This window comes from Salvia splendens, chromosome 18, assembly GCF_004379255.2.
Source record: "Salvia splendens isolate huo1 chromosome 18, SspV2, whole genome shotgun sequence".
Taxonomy (NCBI): domain Eukaryota; kingdom Viridiplantae; phylum Streptophyta; class Magnoliopsida; order Lamiales; family Lamiaceae; genus Salvia; species Salvia splendens.
The window spans coordinates 23,416,792-23,434,851 of NC_056049.1; the positions used below are offsets into that span (position 1 = coordinate 23,416,792).

General features: G+C 40.1%; 1 protein-coding gene, 1 long non-coding RNA gene and 1 pseudogene across 2 annotated transcripts; all 3 read right to left on the reverse strand.

Annotated features, from left to right (window-relative positions):
- Positions 1-3,112: 3,112 nt before the first annotated feature.
- Positions 3,113-4,871, reverse strand: LOC121776529. Its single transcript, XR_006045319.1, has 3 exons — positions 4,413-4,871; positions 3,355-3,466; positions 3,113-3,235 (listed from the first exon to the last, which is right to left on the reverse strand). It is a non-coding gene; the product is annotated as an uncharacterized LOC121776529 (long non-coding RNA).
- A 130-nt stretch (positions 4,872-5,001) lies between these two features.
- LOC121776528 lies at positions 5,002-15,781 on the reverse strand (annotated as a pseudogene).
- Positions 5,093-5,936, reverse strand: LOC121776950 (probable protein phosphatase 2C 8). The gene is made up of 4 exons (XM_042174087.1): positions 5,887-5,936; positions 5,588-5,845; positions 5,432-5,445; positions 5,093-5,328 (listed from the first exon to the last, which is right to left on the reverse strand). Exons 1-4 carry the CDS (start codon positions 5,934-5,936, stop codon positions 5,093-5,095), a joined length of 558 nt encoding a protein of 185 aa, XP_042030021.1.
- Positions 15,782-18,060: the final 2,279 nt, after the last annotated feature.

Here is an 18,060-nt window from a genome sequence, read left to right on the forward strand (position 1 = left end):
TGGGTGTGGGCCCGTGATGATTTAGCATAAAATATTATGCATAGAATAATGTACAATGTACCTACTAAATAGGAGTACACGCTTACATGCATGATGCATGGCCACCTTACCTAATCATTTCACATTTCCTCCTATGTAGTACTATTGTTTTTAAATTTTATTTATTCCTCATTAAAAAATGGAAAATATAACATAAAATATAATAGATCATAAATAATATACACCATTTAACTATAGTTAAAATTTTCAAGATACACATTAATATTATGATGTAGGGAGTTTGAGAGATTTTATGTATTAAATGAATATATAGAGAGTATCTTTGTAGAGTAGATACAAAATAAGTATCAATTTTGAATAAATACTCGAAATGGGGAGAGTTGCATTCCAATTTATATTTGGAATTATGACCAGTGCGCCAATTTAAAGATCAGTATTTAGGGAATAAGCGCCAATTTATTTGTGCATAGGATGGGCGGCTATTCTATGTGGAGTAATATTTAAAGAGCAGTGATAAATTAGTATATTAAATTATGTTACATTATATATAAGTAGTAGTGAATGAGTGAATAACAGAGAATACAAAGAGTATACAGAGAACTCTCATTACAAATTTTGTTGTTTAACTTGTCTTATCATGCTAGTTTTTTATTTAGGGTTTTCCTTCATGCTGCTACATTTTTTATTGTTTAAGCTGTCTCGATCATAAATGCTTAATTGTACCTTTCGTTGTAATTCCCTTCCATGCATTCGTGAGTTTCCAATCTGCATTACATTTTGTTGATTTTTCAGTTTTAAGTGATCGATTGGAAACAGAGATGTTTCCAATCTGCTTGTTTTTCAGTTTCCAATCGACTGTTTCCGATCTGCTTCCCTAGATTGTTACGGTTTATGATATGTTTTTCGAAGTTCAACTTGCTTAATTGTTAGTTTCATTTTTAGTTGATTTCTGTGTTTTAGTCTCTAATGCTGCTAGGTTTTTATTGTTAAACTTGTCTTATCCTGCTAGTTTTTAATTTAAGTGTTTCCTTCTTGCTGCTTCTATTTTTTTGTTTAAGTTGTCAGGATCCTAAATGTTTTATTGTTTAATCACAGGATCAAGGGGTACTGAAGGGTTATTGGTAACTGTGCTTTGAATCTCCCTTATTTAAATTCGATTTGTGTTAATCACAACTTGTTAATGAATATTGCCTTTTACCTTTCTTCTCAATTTTGCTGTATTACATTTGTAGTACTCATAGGCCTACAAGGTTGATAATCCAGCAATGGATCCAGCAAAGAAGTCCTTTCAACAGGCGTCTTTTTCTGAATGTACTTGTTGGAGACCTTGAGTATGATGATCTAGCTTCTGAACTTTCCATGGATGCTTGTGGTGCCTTTGTAATTGAGGAGGTACCCTGCTGTCCTTTTGATCTATATTATGTTTGTTCTCTCAACTTGAGTTTACATTAATATATTCACTTCCATCTCTATTAGATCTTTAAAAGTGGGAGTGTGAACCATTGTAGAAGATTGTTTATCTGCTGATTCCTTCTATCCCTTCCATCATCGTTACAGAACCAGGGTCTAAAGTGTTGTCTAAGGTTAGGTTTGTTGTTAAGATTCTCTCTCTATTGGTTTTAATTTTCTCTTTTCTAAGTTGTTAAATTACTTAGGCTCTTGATGTCATCGAAGATGATCAAAAGCATGCCATGGTTGCTGCTTTAGTTGACCACTTTGTTAGCTACATCTCTGATCATTCTGGAAGATTCGTTCTCCAAAAAATTTGTCATGTGGTCAATGAAACTGAATTGAGGGTTATTCTCCCTATCCTTGAAGCCAATGCACGTCCCATCTTAACTGGAGAGCGTAGTCATTTTGTTGCATTGTAAAAACTAACCATTACAACAAAATGACTACGCTCTCCAGTTAAGATGGGAAGTGCATTAGCTTCAAGGATAGGGAGAATAACCCTCAATTCAGTTTCATTGACCACATGACAAATTTTTTGGAGAACGAATCTTCCAGAATGATCAAAGATGTAGCTAACAAAGTGGTCAACTAAAGCAGCAACCATGGCATGCTTTTGATCATCTTCGATGACATCAAGAGCCTAAGTAATTTAACAACTTAGAAAAGAGAAAATTAAAACCAATAGAGAGAGAATCTTAACAACAAACCTAACCTTAGACAACACTTTAGACCCTGGTTCTGTAACGATGATGGAAGGGATAGAAGGAATCAGCAGATAAACAATCTTCTACAATGGTTCACACTCCCACTTTTAAAGATCTAATAGAGATGGAAGTGAATATATTAATGTAAACTCAAGTTGAGAGAACAAACATAATATAGATCAAAAGGACAGCAGGGTACCTCCTCAATTACAAAGGCACCACAAGCATCCATGGAAAGTTCAGAAGCTAGATCATCATACTCAAGGTCTCCAACAAGTACATTCAGAAAAAGACGCCTGTTGAAAGGACTTCTTTGCTGGATCCATTGCTGGATTATCAACCTTGTAGGCCTATGAGTACTACAAATGTAATACAGCAAAATTGAGAAGAAAGGTAAAAGGCAATATTCATTAACAAGTTGTGATTAACACAAATCGAATTTAAATAAGGGAGATTCAAAGCACAGTTACCAATAACCCTTCAGTACCCCTTGATCCTGTGATTAAACAATAAAACATTTAGGATCCTGACAACTTAAACAAAAAAATAGAAGCAGCAAGAAGGAAACACTTAAATTAAAAACTAGCAGGATAAGACAAGTTTAACAATAAAAACCTAGCAGCATTAGAGACTAAAACACAGAAATCAACTAAAAATGAAACTAACAATTAAGCAAGTTGAACTTCGAAAAACATATCATAAACCGTAACAATCTAGGGAAGCAGATCGGAAACAGTCGATTGGAAACTGAAAAACAAGCAGATTGGAAACATATCTGTTTCCAATCGATCACTTAAAACTGAAAAATCAACAAAATGTAATGCAGATTGGAAACTCACGAATGCATGGAAGGGAATTACAACGAAAGGTACAATTAAGCATTTAGGATCGAGACAGCTTAAACAATAAAAAATGCCACAGCATGAAGGAAAACCCCAAATAAAAAACTAGCATGATAAGACAAGTTAAAAAACAAAATACAGCCTGGGTGATTGTAACGGTATCATATAAATCACATAGAGTATCAAATTTCCACTCTACTCTTCTCTTTCTACAGATACAAAGAATTGTTTAATGCCCTGTCATAGACAAAACATGGGAAATCACAAAATAAAAGTTATGAGATTTCATTTGAAAAGAAAAATATAAAAGCCCATAACAGTAAAAACAAAAACAAAAACAAAACAAACAAACGTACCTTAAGAGTTCAATGAATACCGTCACTTTACAAGGATACAAACTGGGTCAGTCATGAATTTGCTTGTGATCTCCAATATATCATTTGGAAGGATAGCAAAGATTAAGACCACCTACATCACCAATCAAGTATTAATATTTAAGAAATAAGATACATGACACAGAAGATCCACATGAGCAATGTGAGAAGATAAACCTCAAATTAGTATAAAGCTGATTTCTTCTTTTCTTATGAGAATAAATTTCATTAAAATTGAGAGCTAGCAAGGAAGAGGACAAGAAAAAATGACAAAATCATGAAGTCAATTTTTATATAAATCACTAAAGATGGTCTTCAATCCAAAGTTTTCTATAAAGAATTAGAGTACCACCACAGATTGACATCAAATATGTTTGTGGCTGCAGAAAATCAACTACTACAAAATTTCTTAATCTAGACACAATTACAAAGAAACTAATCATAAACTACTAGTTCAGGAACCTTATATTATTACTTGTACAAAAATCTACAATAGAATAGAAGATAAATCACTGAGTATATTGTTTTGCTATACTTCATAGCATGTGGAGTAAAAATGAATTTAAACACAAACATGCACATAGAGATCAGCTGAAGATCTGGTGGAAGATATCTGTAGACCTTAAACCCTCTGCTCAACAATCATCCTGGCGATATTAAAGAGAGAGCAAAGCAGTAAGAACCATTACAATATCATGTCATGGAAATTGAATTAGCACAATTTGATTGCTCTAGTGCGTAAAGTTCTCCTCTTGATCATGTCACAAACTCTGTCAGGAATGGCAGACATAACTCAATTCCCTAGTTTTCTAATATCTCCAACACAAGCATGAGCTGTGTCTGGGAAGCCAACTATCCAATAGGTGATAAACTCTGATTTTATGGGAAAAACGCAACATTAAAATACTATATCACATGTAACAAACACCAATTAAACCAACACAAAATATCTGGGCAATCTCAAGATCACAATGCAGCTTCAATTAGCACACAGAGACACATCAAGAAACTATAACCATTTCAATTCAAAAGAATAATACCTAGTTATAATCATCCACCGTTTTTATAAAAAAATAAAAATAAATCACGGAATGTTCTCTGAAGACTTGGTATCGACAATCTGGCAAACAGAGAGCGTGATCATGGAAGTTTTTCCGGTGCCTCGAAGCCGTAGTTGTAGATCGTCCCTTATATCCATGTCGTCGAAGCTCAAAATCGGATCAACGCCGTTGGAATCGTCATCGCCTTTCCCCCAAATTGACCCCAGAGTAATCGATTTTTTTGGGTTTTGCAATATAGAAAAATGTATATAAAATACTCCTATATGTATTAATAATATAGAAAATGAAAGGTGTAAAAGCTTTAGTGACATTATTATTATTAGATTAGCCGGCAGGTATAAATAAAAAAGGGATTAATATCGATATTTAGCCGTATTGTCGTTACTTTTTATAGTAAATAAATGATAACTATGTTCGTTACTTTTTATAGTAAATAAATGATAACTACATAGTTATCATTTATTTACAATAAAAAGTAACGACAATACGGCTAAATATCGATATTAATCCTTTTTTATTTATACCTGCCGGCTAATCTAATAATAATAATGTCACTAAAGCTTTTACACCTTTCATTTTCTATATTATTAATACATATAGGAGTATTTTATATACATTTTTCTATATTGCAAAACCCAAAAAAATCGATTACTCTGGGGTCAATTTGGGGGAAAGGCGATGACGATTCCAACGGCGTTGATCCGATTTTGAGCTTCGACGACATGGATATAAGGGACGATCTGTAGGCACATCCGAGCCACACCGCACGCGGTCTGGTCCGAGACGATGTCCCACAGCCCGTAACTGGCCAGGATCAGGCACTCGTCCTCCGCTGTCCGATCCGTAACCGTCACCTCCGGCTCCGGTATCACGTACGGCTTCAGATAACTGTCACCTGAAATTGAATCAACAATTTAATCAAATCAGTAAAAAAATATGAGATCGTAGCTAATGCTTGTGAAAATGGTAGCATTTTAGCTTTGAACGAGAGGCGAAACCCCATTCATGAGACCTAGAACATGATTCAGTGTCAGGCAATCAAACCCCATAATCCAATAATCGAAGATGATCCCGTGTGAAGTAATCCATCCCCATAATCCAAGAATCCAGAGAGCCTAGTCGACGTGATGCTGAAAAAATTTAAGTGTGTATACCTCATTGTTCCTAACGTTTCTTCTTTCTTTTGTCTTTTTTCGTGCTCAGAGGCTCCAAGGGATCGGCTCGGAGAGTCCTTCCTTTTACGTTTACCGTGCTTCGAGTGCCTTCTGCTGCTGCTCTTTCCCCTAGAGGTTTCCTTGTCGTCACTCCTCGACCTTGAGTGGTGTCCTCGAACATCAGATTCATCCGATGAGTCAGTATCTGAACTCCTGCGGCTCCTTGAGTGCTTTTTGCTCCTCTCGTCTTCTGAAGAACTAGCTTTGCCAGTGCTTAGATACGCATCTTCTCCAAGGACCTTGCCGGATTTAGTTTCTTTACCATCTGAGTGATGTGTGCTTGCTCCATTTTTGGAACTTTAGCCTGCCCTTTGATCAACTGGCATTGTCATTTTAGCCGGAAGAGGGCTCTCGTTTCTCTCATCGGTATCCGTAGCGACTCTTTTGCCAGCTTTATTTTCCGGGGGTGGCATCTCAGGAGGGACCAATAACCCTAGTTTTTTCCCTAGTGTTTCTAAGAAGTCCCCAGCCATTAAACGATTAAGAGTTGTATTTGCAGCTTCAATCTTCTTTTCTATATCCTCTGCTTGATTGGATGTGCTGTTTTCTTCCGAAAAAATGGCCTGCAAAAACAGCAAGCACCAATGAACAGCCCAAGTAGCAATAACACTATGATGTTACAATATATATACAGAGATGATGGAAGTACTTTGTAGAGATCAATGGGCCTCTCAACATTTTCGACTTCCTCCTCATTCTCAGCTTCCTTCTCGATTACTTCATTTTCTTTCTTTCTGCTGTGACCCTGAGGTTGTGAAGATGATCTCAGCTCCCCAGGAACTTGTTCGTGGACATCTGCAGCTCTGATGGAATCCGGCATGAAAATCGACGAATACATTTTGCTCTTCACAAGGGGAGCAGGAGGTGGCTGCACATTCGGATAGGTATATAGTTTGTTAATGATCTTCATATGCCACAGCCAGTCATGAAAGCAAGATATGGTAGTATATAAGTCCAATAGTGTAATACCATCAGGTAAAAGAAAAACAGGAACAATGACTTGTAAAGGGAATACCTTGCCCATGTAAGGATCAATCAAATCAAAACGCTTGCATAAGATAGGTGCAGGTCGCCACTGAAACTCTTCCCGCTTCGGATACTTTGCTTTAGTTATCAATTCATCTTCAAGGGAAGATGTATGTTTCTGCATAATCATTCATGACCACGATGCATTATGGTCAGTGTAGAGCAGTAAAATATAGATGTATGCGGAAAAGTATATAGACATAGTAGAGAAGAGTAGTAGGTGTAGTGTAGATGTTGTGTAAGTGTTGGTGTAGTTTTATTACTCAACATTGGCCACATATATATAGTAGAAGAAACTAAGCTAAGCTATGTCACATCACCGATGTGGGACAGAGTACTAATATTCTCAACAGTCGGCACGTAATTAACTTAGTACCTGCAGCCAAATCTTCTACTACTATACATACCTCTACTCCACCAGTCCAGTAGTGAACTGTAATCCTGAAACAGCTGACAGGTCCTTAAGCAACTGACTACTCACCTGCCTTTCGTTACCTAACTTTGCTTTCTGCAAAGCAGCTGCAGCTTCTTCAAATTCTAATCTTTCACGAGCACGAACAGCTTCAGACATATCGCTGGAACCACCAGAGTCTTTAGTTCAAAGACCTCCTTCAAATTTCTCCTTCAAGAATTGTTCAAATCTGATCTGTTTCGGTGGCTCATATTGGAAAGGTTTTCTGACATCTGCTTGTTCATTCTATCAGAAAATACATATCAGTATCATGTAGCAGTATCCCGGCTAACAGAGATAACATAAAGTGGTACTCACCATGGATGTAGGTTTGGTGAATGTATCTGACAGTTTTATTTGAACATTTACAGATGCAGAAGAAGCCACCATAGAGCTTGAATCTCTTGAATTTCTCTCGAGTGCTTTTTCTCCTAGAATTGCCTCACGTCTTTCAGCAGTCAGCTTTTCTGAATTATTCAGCTTCTTCTCTTCCCATAGTTTGTGTTGTTCGCCACGCTTTTGGCACTCTTCCCAGAGCTTCCTTGCATAATAATCAGAACCATTTCCACCACTAAGGAAGGAAAATAGTGGGTTAGACTGATTCTTCTCCTTGGAGAGATCCTCAAACAATTTGCCACAACGAGCTACTAAAGTTGCAACCCCTTCAATCAAGACCTTAAGATTGTGATCTTCTGGCGGAGAGATCTCGGTGGGAGGGATTTCAGCATTCTTGCCGTCATTATCAGCAGAAGCAGGAAACTTATGATGGGGAACGAAATCCTCTGGAATTGAGGGAGGATTAAATCTGCAAATATCCAACACAAGTAAACATGTTATACTACTTAAATGAACAACAAAGCTATAAAAAATTGTAAATGAGGGTGTCAAGCTTCCAAGTTGGAAGAATGTTGCATAAACGAATACCTCTCTAGTTGGTGCTCGGATTTTGATGCAGCTTTAAACCCAGGCAGAACATCATCTTTCTTTTTGTCTAATATCCACAAAGTATCCACCTTTGCAACCCAAGGTTCTTCAATTTCTTGTACATAAGTATCTTGAACGTCGATACCTGTTGAAAGAGTGTCTGTGAGAAGACATAATGACTTCAAAAGAAAGTACACAATTTTGTGAAGCAGTTGCAAACTTGTATAAGAACTCAACTATAACAAGAAAAGAGGGTGAGTCAATGTTACATATATTAATTATTTAACGATTGATGCTTTAAAGATTTTGAAATATGTTAGCTAATATTTTGATAAGAACTATATAAGCTCTTAGCTGCAAAGTGGCGACTATGAAGTTATCATAAAACTAGAAAAATATTCTCAGTGTTAGGATGGGATGTGACTGACAATTAATCAGCCCATCCTTCAAATACTGAGTAATCAAGCTGAGCTCAAAAGCAGCATAAATCAGTTAATATGTAGCAAAAACTTGTGATAAAATCACTACAAGTGTCATATATATCTTCATCTTCAGCATCTAAGTCTTCAAGAGCTCCAATGCCGAAACCTGGGCCTATCTTTCCTGAACACATATATAAATAATAAAATTAGAATTGGTCTAGGCACAAATAAATGTAAAGATGATATAATTACTAACACCACAAGTAAAACTCACCTTTTGAAGTAAGTGACCTAAAAAGTTCCATATTCCCCTTTCCGGACATTCTTTGTCTTTTCTTTTCTATAAGATGAAAAAAAAACAGAGGTCAAATTTATTAATTAAAAAAAAGATATTTGCATAGAACTAGTCATCTAAATCCAGAAAGTGACATACCCCTAAACTCCAGAGCTTGCTTGAAAGGATCATAGCCTAAACCATACAAATCTTGCTTGGGGTCGACTACATATGCCTGAAAAAGATGGACCGTCCTGGCCGCCATCCCATCTTAATCAAGAGTTTGATACCTGGTGCAAAGAAGGAAGAGAACTCAAAAAGATGAAAGAGGATTCAGCAAGAACACATATCACAATATCTGGCACAGACCTATAGATTCTGTTGCCGGAACTACTAGTTCATCAGGAACAGGTCCAGGAATTGCTGAAGGCCTAAATAAATAATAAAATAAAAAATATAGATTAGAGCCATGAGTCTTAAGTTATAAAATGAATTGACAAAGCCAAATAAAAATGAAAGCGGTAAGTAGAATATGTACAGGCATAGGCTGGTAATTAATGCTACATGGGACTTTACAAGATTTTGGAAAAAAGAATCAAAGAAATAAGACAGAATGCAAACGTGCTAATTCCTTTTCCATCCAGACCATATACACAATACATCTGTATACCCATCTTCAGTGGCATAAGCTGGTTAAAGCAAAGGTGCAAATCAGTTAAACCTGCCAATTAGAGAGTTTGCATCAAAGATGACTAAGTTCACATAAAAATAGTCTACCGCATCACATAGTATCTAACAAGAGAGCATTAGGAAGTAGACCGGAACCTAAGAAACTGCTGATATACCTATCAATCATATTTATAAATTCACATTGCAATATCAATTAAATTGTCCACAGTTCAGAGTTCAGGCAATAAAAACATGCAGAAAATATACATACATTATATTTACAGGATCAAAATTTGCATCTAAGAGGAGAAACCTTTGCTGTTGGTCCTTATCTGACTCTTTCCGAGCAAGTTCAGCTGTCGAACTGCATTGATGACCCCAAGGAGCGACCTTCCAAATCCTACATTGAATAAAAAATTGGAACCTTCAAATGAAAATAAAGACAGCAGAATGACCCACAATCACCAAACATCAAATTCAACATTTTCATATTATCATCCTTTAATAAAACAACATAGAGATAGGCTCGCAAAATGGAAGATTAAAATCTGTATTTCTGATTATAAAGGTAACACAAAACACAATGACATGGCATACAGCTTTCTCATCCTCATCCAGGAAGTTAAAAATGCTCTGCTTTGTGACTTCAGCCCGACTCTTCCGAGATGACGTGAATGATTGTGGAATCCATCCTGCAAGTTCCAGCAGCAACAAATATACACTTTTAGTGTCTATTCACATATAACACACACAAAGCACACAACTCAATCGAGGTATAACTGAACAGTAGAACACCTTCTTCTGGAGCCAACAGTATTGTAGTAACCAGCTGAATATCCACCAGTAAATGCCCCATGAAACCTCCTCCCCCCCCCCCCTGTTCATCTGTCACCTAAAAGTTCTCCCACAAACAAATTAGGCATAATCTAAAGCAAAATCCCCATATCAGCAGCTCAGAAACTAAAACGATAATCAATATTCATTCTGTGAGTGTTGGGCTTTGGTGTGGCTGGACCAACCATCGGCCCAAGTCATTATTGAGGGCCGAGCTCGATTAAGCTCGGCTAACACCGAACTCGATTAAGCTCGGCTAACACCGAACTCGATTAAGCTTCTCCAACACCGAGCTCGATTAAGCTCGGCTAACAACCGTTGTATTTGAACAGCTCGTTCAGTTACAACAATAAGTTTCTTCAGTTTTCAGTTTCACATCTTGTTTTTCTCCATATTCGTGTGATTCAAGAAACTAGATAGAGAAGTGAATACACTTTGTGATTCTTGAGCTAGCTAGGTGAGTGATCCACAATCGAGTTGTATTCTCCGATTGAGTAGCGAGCTAAGTGATAGTGTGTTGTAATCACCTTCGTTTGTTTTGTATTCGTAATAATATCGTCTCACATTTGTTCGTGAATCTCGCGTCGATTCTGTTTTTGACTCTTCAAATTGGCGCCGTCTGTGGGAAAAGGAAAGAAATCGGCGCGATGTCTACGGCGAAATTCGAATTGGAGAAGTTTACGGGCAAGAATGACTTCGGTCTATGGAGATTGAAGATGAAGGCCGTGATGATGCAACAAGGGCTTTGGGAAATCGTCAAAAATGGGGAGGCCGACACCGCCAAGGGTGCGGATGAAAAGGTCGATCCAAAGGCTCAAGAACTTCAACAAAAGGCGTATAGCACTCTGATCCTGAGTCTCAGCGATCGAGTCCTGAGGGAGGTTTCGAAGGAGGAGACCGCTGCGGCAGTGTGGAGGAAGCTTGAGTCCATCTATATGACGAAGTCTCTTGCAAATCGCCTTCATCTGAAACAGAAGCTTTTCACCTTCCAGCTATCAGAGGCGAAGAGCATCTTGGAGCAGCTCGAAGATTTTGGTAAATGCGTGGATGATCTGGAGAACATCGATGAGCAGATCAAGGATGAAGATAAAGCACTTATGCTTCTCAATTCATTACCGAAGAGCTTCGAACAATTCAAGGACGCTATACTCCTTGGAAGAGACTCCAAGATCACCTATGAAGAGGTGTATTCGGCCCTGAAATTGAAGGATTTTCAGAGTTCTTCAACAAGACTGCGTGATCAGGCTGGGGAAAGCTTGAACGTGAAAGCCAATATCAAGAAACCTGAAAAATGGAAGAGGCAGGGTTCTGAAAAATGGAAAGGAAAAGGCCAAAGGGAGTGGGATCAGAAGGAGTCCAGGTCTTGCAACTATTGCAAGAAACCTGGGCACATCAAGAAAAATTGCTGGGCCTTAAAGAAGAAGCAAGCTAATGGCGACTCTGATCAGAACACTGCTGACTGTGCAGCAGATTTGGAGCCGTCTCAGGTCATGAATGTGACTGAGAAGCCCATTGCAGACTCTTGGATCGTGGACTCCGGGTGCTCTTTCCACATATGCAGCCACAAGAAATGGTTTGAGAACCTGACTGAAGCACAGGGATCAGTCTTGCTCGGCAACAACCAGGTGTGTGTTGTTAACGGCATTGGTAATATTCATTTTAAGGTGCATGATGGTTCTATTAAATTGCTGACTGAAGGTATATACCTACTATTAAGAGGAACCTTGTATCTGTTGGTGTGCTTGAAATGAAAGGATTTTCTTGTGTATTTTCTGGTGGGAGTATGAGGATTATGAATGGTGGTGCTATTGTTATGTCAGCCTCTAGGATAAATAGATTATATTATCTAGAGGCTGAGGTCATTGTGGGAGATTCCTATGTTGCTGAGGAACAGAATCTGGTGTTGTGGCACAAGAGATTAGGCCATGTGGGTGATAAAGGGCTTAAAGAATTGATCAAGAAGGGCGTTTTTGCATGTGATGATAGGGAGAGTGTAAAAATGTGTGAGTCTTGCTTGCTGGGAAAAGGAAAGAAATTGCCTTTTGGCTCAGGAAAGCACAACTCCACAAGACCTCTGGATTATTGTCACAGTGATCTATGGGGTCCTAGCCCGGTTAATTCCATAGGTGGTGGAAGGTACTTCTTGAGTGTAGTAGATGACTATAGCAGGAAGGTTTGGGTATGGATCCTCAAGGAGAAATCAGACACATTCAGCAAGTTCAGTGTATGGTACAAGGCAGTTGAAGTTGAGAAAGGGTATGGCTTGAAGTGTCTGAGGACAGACAACGGGCTTGAGTTCCTATCAAGGGAATTTGATAACTTCTGTGTGCAAAGGGGAGTGAAGAGGCATAGGACAGCTCCGGGGAATCCACAACAAAATGGAACCGCGGAGAGAATGAATAGGACTCTCCTTGAGAGAGTAAGATGCATGATTTTTGAATCTGGAGTGCCTAAGAAATTCTGGGCAGAAGCTGTCTCCACAGCAGCCAAATTGATCAATAAATGTCCATGCTCAGCCATTGGTTTTGATACTCCAGATGGCAGATGGTATGGAAGCCTAGGAGGTTATGAGAAGCTTAGGATTTTTGGTTGTAGAGCCTTTGCTCACACAAGGCAAGGAAAGCTAGAACCTAGAGCACTAAAATGCATTTTCCTTGGCTACCAAGATGGTGCTAAGGCATATAGACTTTGGTGCACAGAAGAAGGAAATCAAAAGGTCATCATCAGTCGAGATGTCATTTTTGATGAGTCAACTATGCCATTCAAGCCTACTCTGCAGACAGAGACAACTCCAGAACCTGCTGGGGTCAGTTTTGATCAACTTGAACCAGAACATAGAGCCTCAGATGCTGCTGATTTCCAAGAGCCAATGATGTCCTCAGATGAGGAGAATGAGCAGCCTACTGATAATACTCCAGATGTCTCTGATCCAGAGCCACAAGTTCAGCAATATGCTCTGGCCAGAGACAGAACCAGAAGGGAAATCAGACCACCAGCAAGGTTCAGAGATGCAGATTTTGTATACTATGCCTTGTGTGTTGCAGAGGAGTTGGAGATCTCAGAACCAAGCACCTATAAGGAAGCTATTGGCAGCAAAGACAAAGAGAAATGGAAAATGGCTATGAAGGATGAGATAGACTCTCTCATCAAAAACAAAACTTGGATCCTAGTTCTCAGATCACAGATTCAACAAAGACCTATCTCTTGCAAATGGATTTACAAGAAAAAGGTGGAGGCCTCTGAGAATGATAGTATCAGATACAAGGCTCGCTTGGTTGCAAGGGGTTTCACACAGGAGGAGGGGATAGATTACACCGAGGTCTTCTCTCCTGTGGTGAAACACAGCTCAATAAGGATACTCTTGGCAATTGTGTCTCCTGTGAGTTGGAGGAGACAATCTATATGGAGCAGCCACAAGGATTCATAAGGCCGGGAGATGAGGATAAGGTCTGTTGTTTGAAGAGAAGCCTCTATGGACTGAAACAAAGCAGCCGGCAGTGGTACCTGACTTTTGACAGGCAGATGGAGAGACTTGGCTTCAAGAAATCTGCCTTTGATAGCTGTGTTTACATAAGGTACAAGGGAGGTAAAGCTGTTGCTTACTTGTTACTTTATGTGGATGATATGCTTGTGGCAGGCCCTAGTAAGGCAGATGTGAAGCAAGTGAAGGAGGATTTGGAGGAAGCTTTTGAAATGAAGGACTTGGGAAATGCAAAGAGAATTCTTGGCATGGATATCATAAGAGAGAGAGCTGCTAGGAAGTTATGGTTGATGCAGCATAGCTACATCAAGAAGATGTTAATCAAATTTCAGATGATTGACTCTAGAAAGGTATCAACTCCAACAAGTCCACACTTCAAGCTCTCTGTCAGTCAGAAACCAGCTAATGATCAGGAAAGGAAGTTGATGTCTAAGGTGCCTTATGCAAGTATTGTTGGGAGTATTATGTACATGATGTTGTGTACTCGGCCTGATCTGTCACACGCCATAAGCCTGACCAGCAGATACATGGCAGACCCGGGTAGCACACATTGGCAAGCCTTGAAGTGGATAATGAAGTATTTGGTGGGCACGCAAGATTTGGGATTGTTGTTCTGCACAGCAGACGGTGAGGATGAGCTCATAGGCTACTGTGATGCAGACTATGCTGCAAATATTGATAGCAGAAAATCCCAATCTGCCTATATCTTCAAGCTCTTTGGTACAGCAATCAGTTGGAAGTCTAATCTCCAATCTGTGGTTGCGCTCTCTACAACGGAGGCAGAGTATATATCCTTAGCAGAAGCGGTTAAAGAAGCTAAATGGCTAAAGGGAATATTGGGGGATTTTGGTGTGGTGCAAGAGGCTGTAACTATCTTGTGTGATAGCAACAGCGCCATTAGCTTGGCCAAGCACCAGACTTTCCATGAGAGAAGTAAGCACATCGACATCAAACTTCATTTTGTAAGAGATGAGATAAGCAAAGGCGTGGTGGCAGTCAAGAAGGTCCACACCTCTGAAAATGCAGCTGACATGATGACTAAACCCCTACCAAGTGCTAAGTTCGAGCATTGTTTAGACTTGGTTAACTTGACTGCAAGAAGATGAGGGAATTTTGGTGAAGGTGGAGTTTTGGCTGGCCGGATGGTGGATGCAGCCAAGGTGGAGATTTGTTGGGCTTTGGTGTGGCTGGACCAACCATCGGCCCAAGTCATTATTGAGGGCCGAGCTCGATTAAGCTCGGCTAACACCGAACTCGATTAAGCTCGGCTAACACCGAACTCGATTAAGCTTCTCCAACACCGAGCTCGATTAAGCTCGGCTAACAACCGTTGTATTTGAACAGCTCGTTCAGTTACAACAATAAGTTTCTTCAGTTTTCAGTTTCACATCTTGTTTTTCTCCATATTCGTGTGATTCAAGAAACTAGATAGAGAAGTGAATACACTTTGTGATTCTTGAGCTAGCTAGGTGAGTGATCCACAATCGAGTTGTATTCTCCGATTGAGTAGCGAGCTAAGTGATAGTGTGTTGTAATCACCTTCGTTTGTTTTGTATTCGTAATAATATCGTCTCACATTTGTTCGTGAATCTCGCGTCGATTCTGTTTTTGACTCTTCAGTGAGAACCACTGCCACATTTAACAAATCCTTACAGCCGTTCAATTTAAACATCGTATCGAAATTTTCCGGTGTTAGTTCGTTACCAATCAATTAAGCTAATCCAAGTTAAAGAGTGTGACAACAGCTATGATTATTAATCAATTTGAAATTTTTATGATTGCAAAAGGATGCACGACGATTCAATTTCAGAAATTTAGGGATATTTGAGCTAGTCGCCTTCACCTCTTGTTTCCACGGAGGAAGAGCGGTTCTCAGCTGACCGGAAGCCTCCGCCACCGCCTTCTTCTTGCGACTGGTGAATTCTTCTTCTCTTCCGATCGGTGTTCCATAGAACACGAAATCTTCTTCGTCGTTCGCCATTTCTTCTCTTCCCCTCTTCTTTGCTGTGTAATTTCTTCGAATAAATGTTCGACGATATGCTTGAATGAATTGTAATGCTAACTAGTATTTTAACTTATGCACATTATTTTTAAGAAACATTTCCAAACTATTTTCATTATGAAAATAATATTTTATTCTTTGGTAATAAAATATTGCTTTGTTCCTAAAACGCCCATATTAGATTAAATTTATAATGTGGAAGATTGGTTTATGTTGAAATTTTTAAAAAACTTAGTTGCTAGATTCAATATCAATTTCAAGTTTATATGAACTAAATGAATAATACTATGATGGTGGAAAAATGTGAAAATTCGACTAAAAGATATTTAAATATTCTTGATTTTCTTTGCTCGATTCCTTTTGTGGAGAGTTTATGCTGAAGAAGACCCTGAGGCTGAGTTAGCGTCAATTTTACTAGTACCAAACAAACAAATATTGCCAAAATCTGGTTACAATTTTGAACTTTAATATGTTGACAACACAATATTTACTTATATATCCAAATTTCCAATAGTATAAAATGATGAAGAATCTTCACATGACTCCACTCTCTTGTTTGGACTTATGGTGGTAAGTTCACTCATCTCAGTTTTATAAGACTCTATTGATTCATCGTTATTGGGAGTGGAGTTATATATTAGACTAGAGCCGGCAATTTTTGACACGACACGATAATACGACACGAACCGGCACGAAAATAATGGGTTTGGGTCAGAGCTTATTGGGTTCGTGTCCTTATCGGGTCGACCCGTTAAGGACACGAAAATTTCGTGTCGTGTTCGTGTCGTGTTCGTGTCGGGTTCGTGTTATCCGTTAACAATACGTGTTCGTGTCGTGTTCGTGTTATCCGTTAACAAATAATATTTTAATATTATTAATTCTTATTATTTTCATTTTTAATAGGTTTAACCGTTATCAGGTCGTGTTGTTATCGAGTCGTTATCGTGTCATCTCGTGTACGTGTTGTTATCGTGTCGTGTTGACCCGAATTGGTTCGTGTCGTTAATGGGTTCGTGTCGTGTTCGTGTCGTGTTCGTGTCTGAGGGTTTCGTGTCATGTTCGTGTTCGTGTTTGAGGTTTTCTTAACGGGTCGTGTTCGTGTTTGTTGTTATCGTGTTCGTGTCGTTATTGTGTCGACACGATAACGACCCGACACGCACGATTTGCCACCCCTATATTAGACCATCCACAATGCCGCCCAGCCGAGCGCCGGCGCTGGGCGGTTCGCTGGGCGGTCTATTGCAGTCGCCCAGCGGGCGAATGGAGAGAGAAACCGCGCAGCGCTGGGCGGTCCGCTCGGCGCTATTGCAGCGCCCGGAGCGCCCAGCGCACCGCCTAGCGCGAAATTTAAATTTTTTTTCCCGAAACACTATATATACGCGCTTTGCTCGTCATTTTCATTCGCACCACTTGTTTTAACGAGTACTCTCTCTATCTTAATTTCTGTACAAGATCAACAAGGGAAATGGATCTCAACAACGAGCCTAGTTCCGGGAGTAGCGGGTCACAAACTCCGTCGATCCCCGTGGAAAGTGGATGGGGTCAGATGCCCGGGTACTACAACATGTACCCGTGGCAGCAGATGTTTTCCGGGATGCCAACGGGGGGGGGGGAGTCCGCCGGGGGGGTTTCCGGCGATACCGGGGTGGGCACCCGGGATGCAGGTGATGCCCGGGGGGTACCGCCGACACAGGGGACTCCGGGGGTCGTACCGGATACACAGTGGACTTCTGGGGGGTCCCCGGCGACGGCGGGGGATGTCTATCGCCCCAGTTTTGATTTTTCGACTGGTTCATCGCACACATCGACCCAAACGCCCTTGGGGTTTGATAGTTTCTCCTTAGATGACTTGGTGTTTGATACTCCCGGAACTCCGGAAACTCTCGTTGAAGGGGGGGCAGAGCGGGGGCGTGGCGCCCCAAAGAAGAAGGTCGGCGAGTCGTCGCAGCCGGGTGAGGAGGAGGTACGGAGGAGGTGCACGGACGAGGAGAACGTCGCGCTCTGCAAGGCGTGGGTGAGTGTTTGCGACGATCCTCTCGTTTCGAACGAGCAGAGGATCGTCAACATGTGGGGCAAGATAGCAGCAGCCTACAAGAGATTTTGCCCGGAGGGGAGGCCACGCAACGGGGAGGATTGCTGGAAGGCCTGGAACCGAATCAGAGGTGCGGTCTCCCGATTTTCGGGTTTGTACACCAACGCACTCCGCATGATGAGAAGTGGCCAAACGGAGGAGGACTGCAGGAGAATAGCTGAGAAAGCATTCCCACTGAAGGGGGTATACAAGGACTTCACCTACTGGAACTGCTATCTTGTGCTGAACGAGTCCGAGA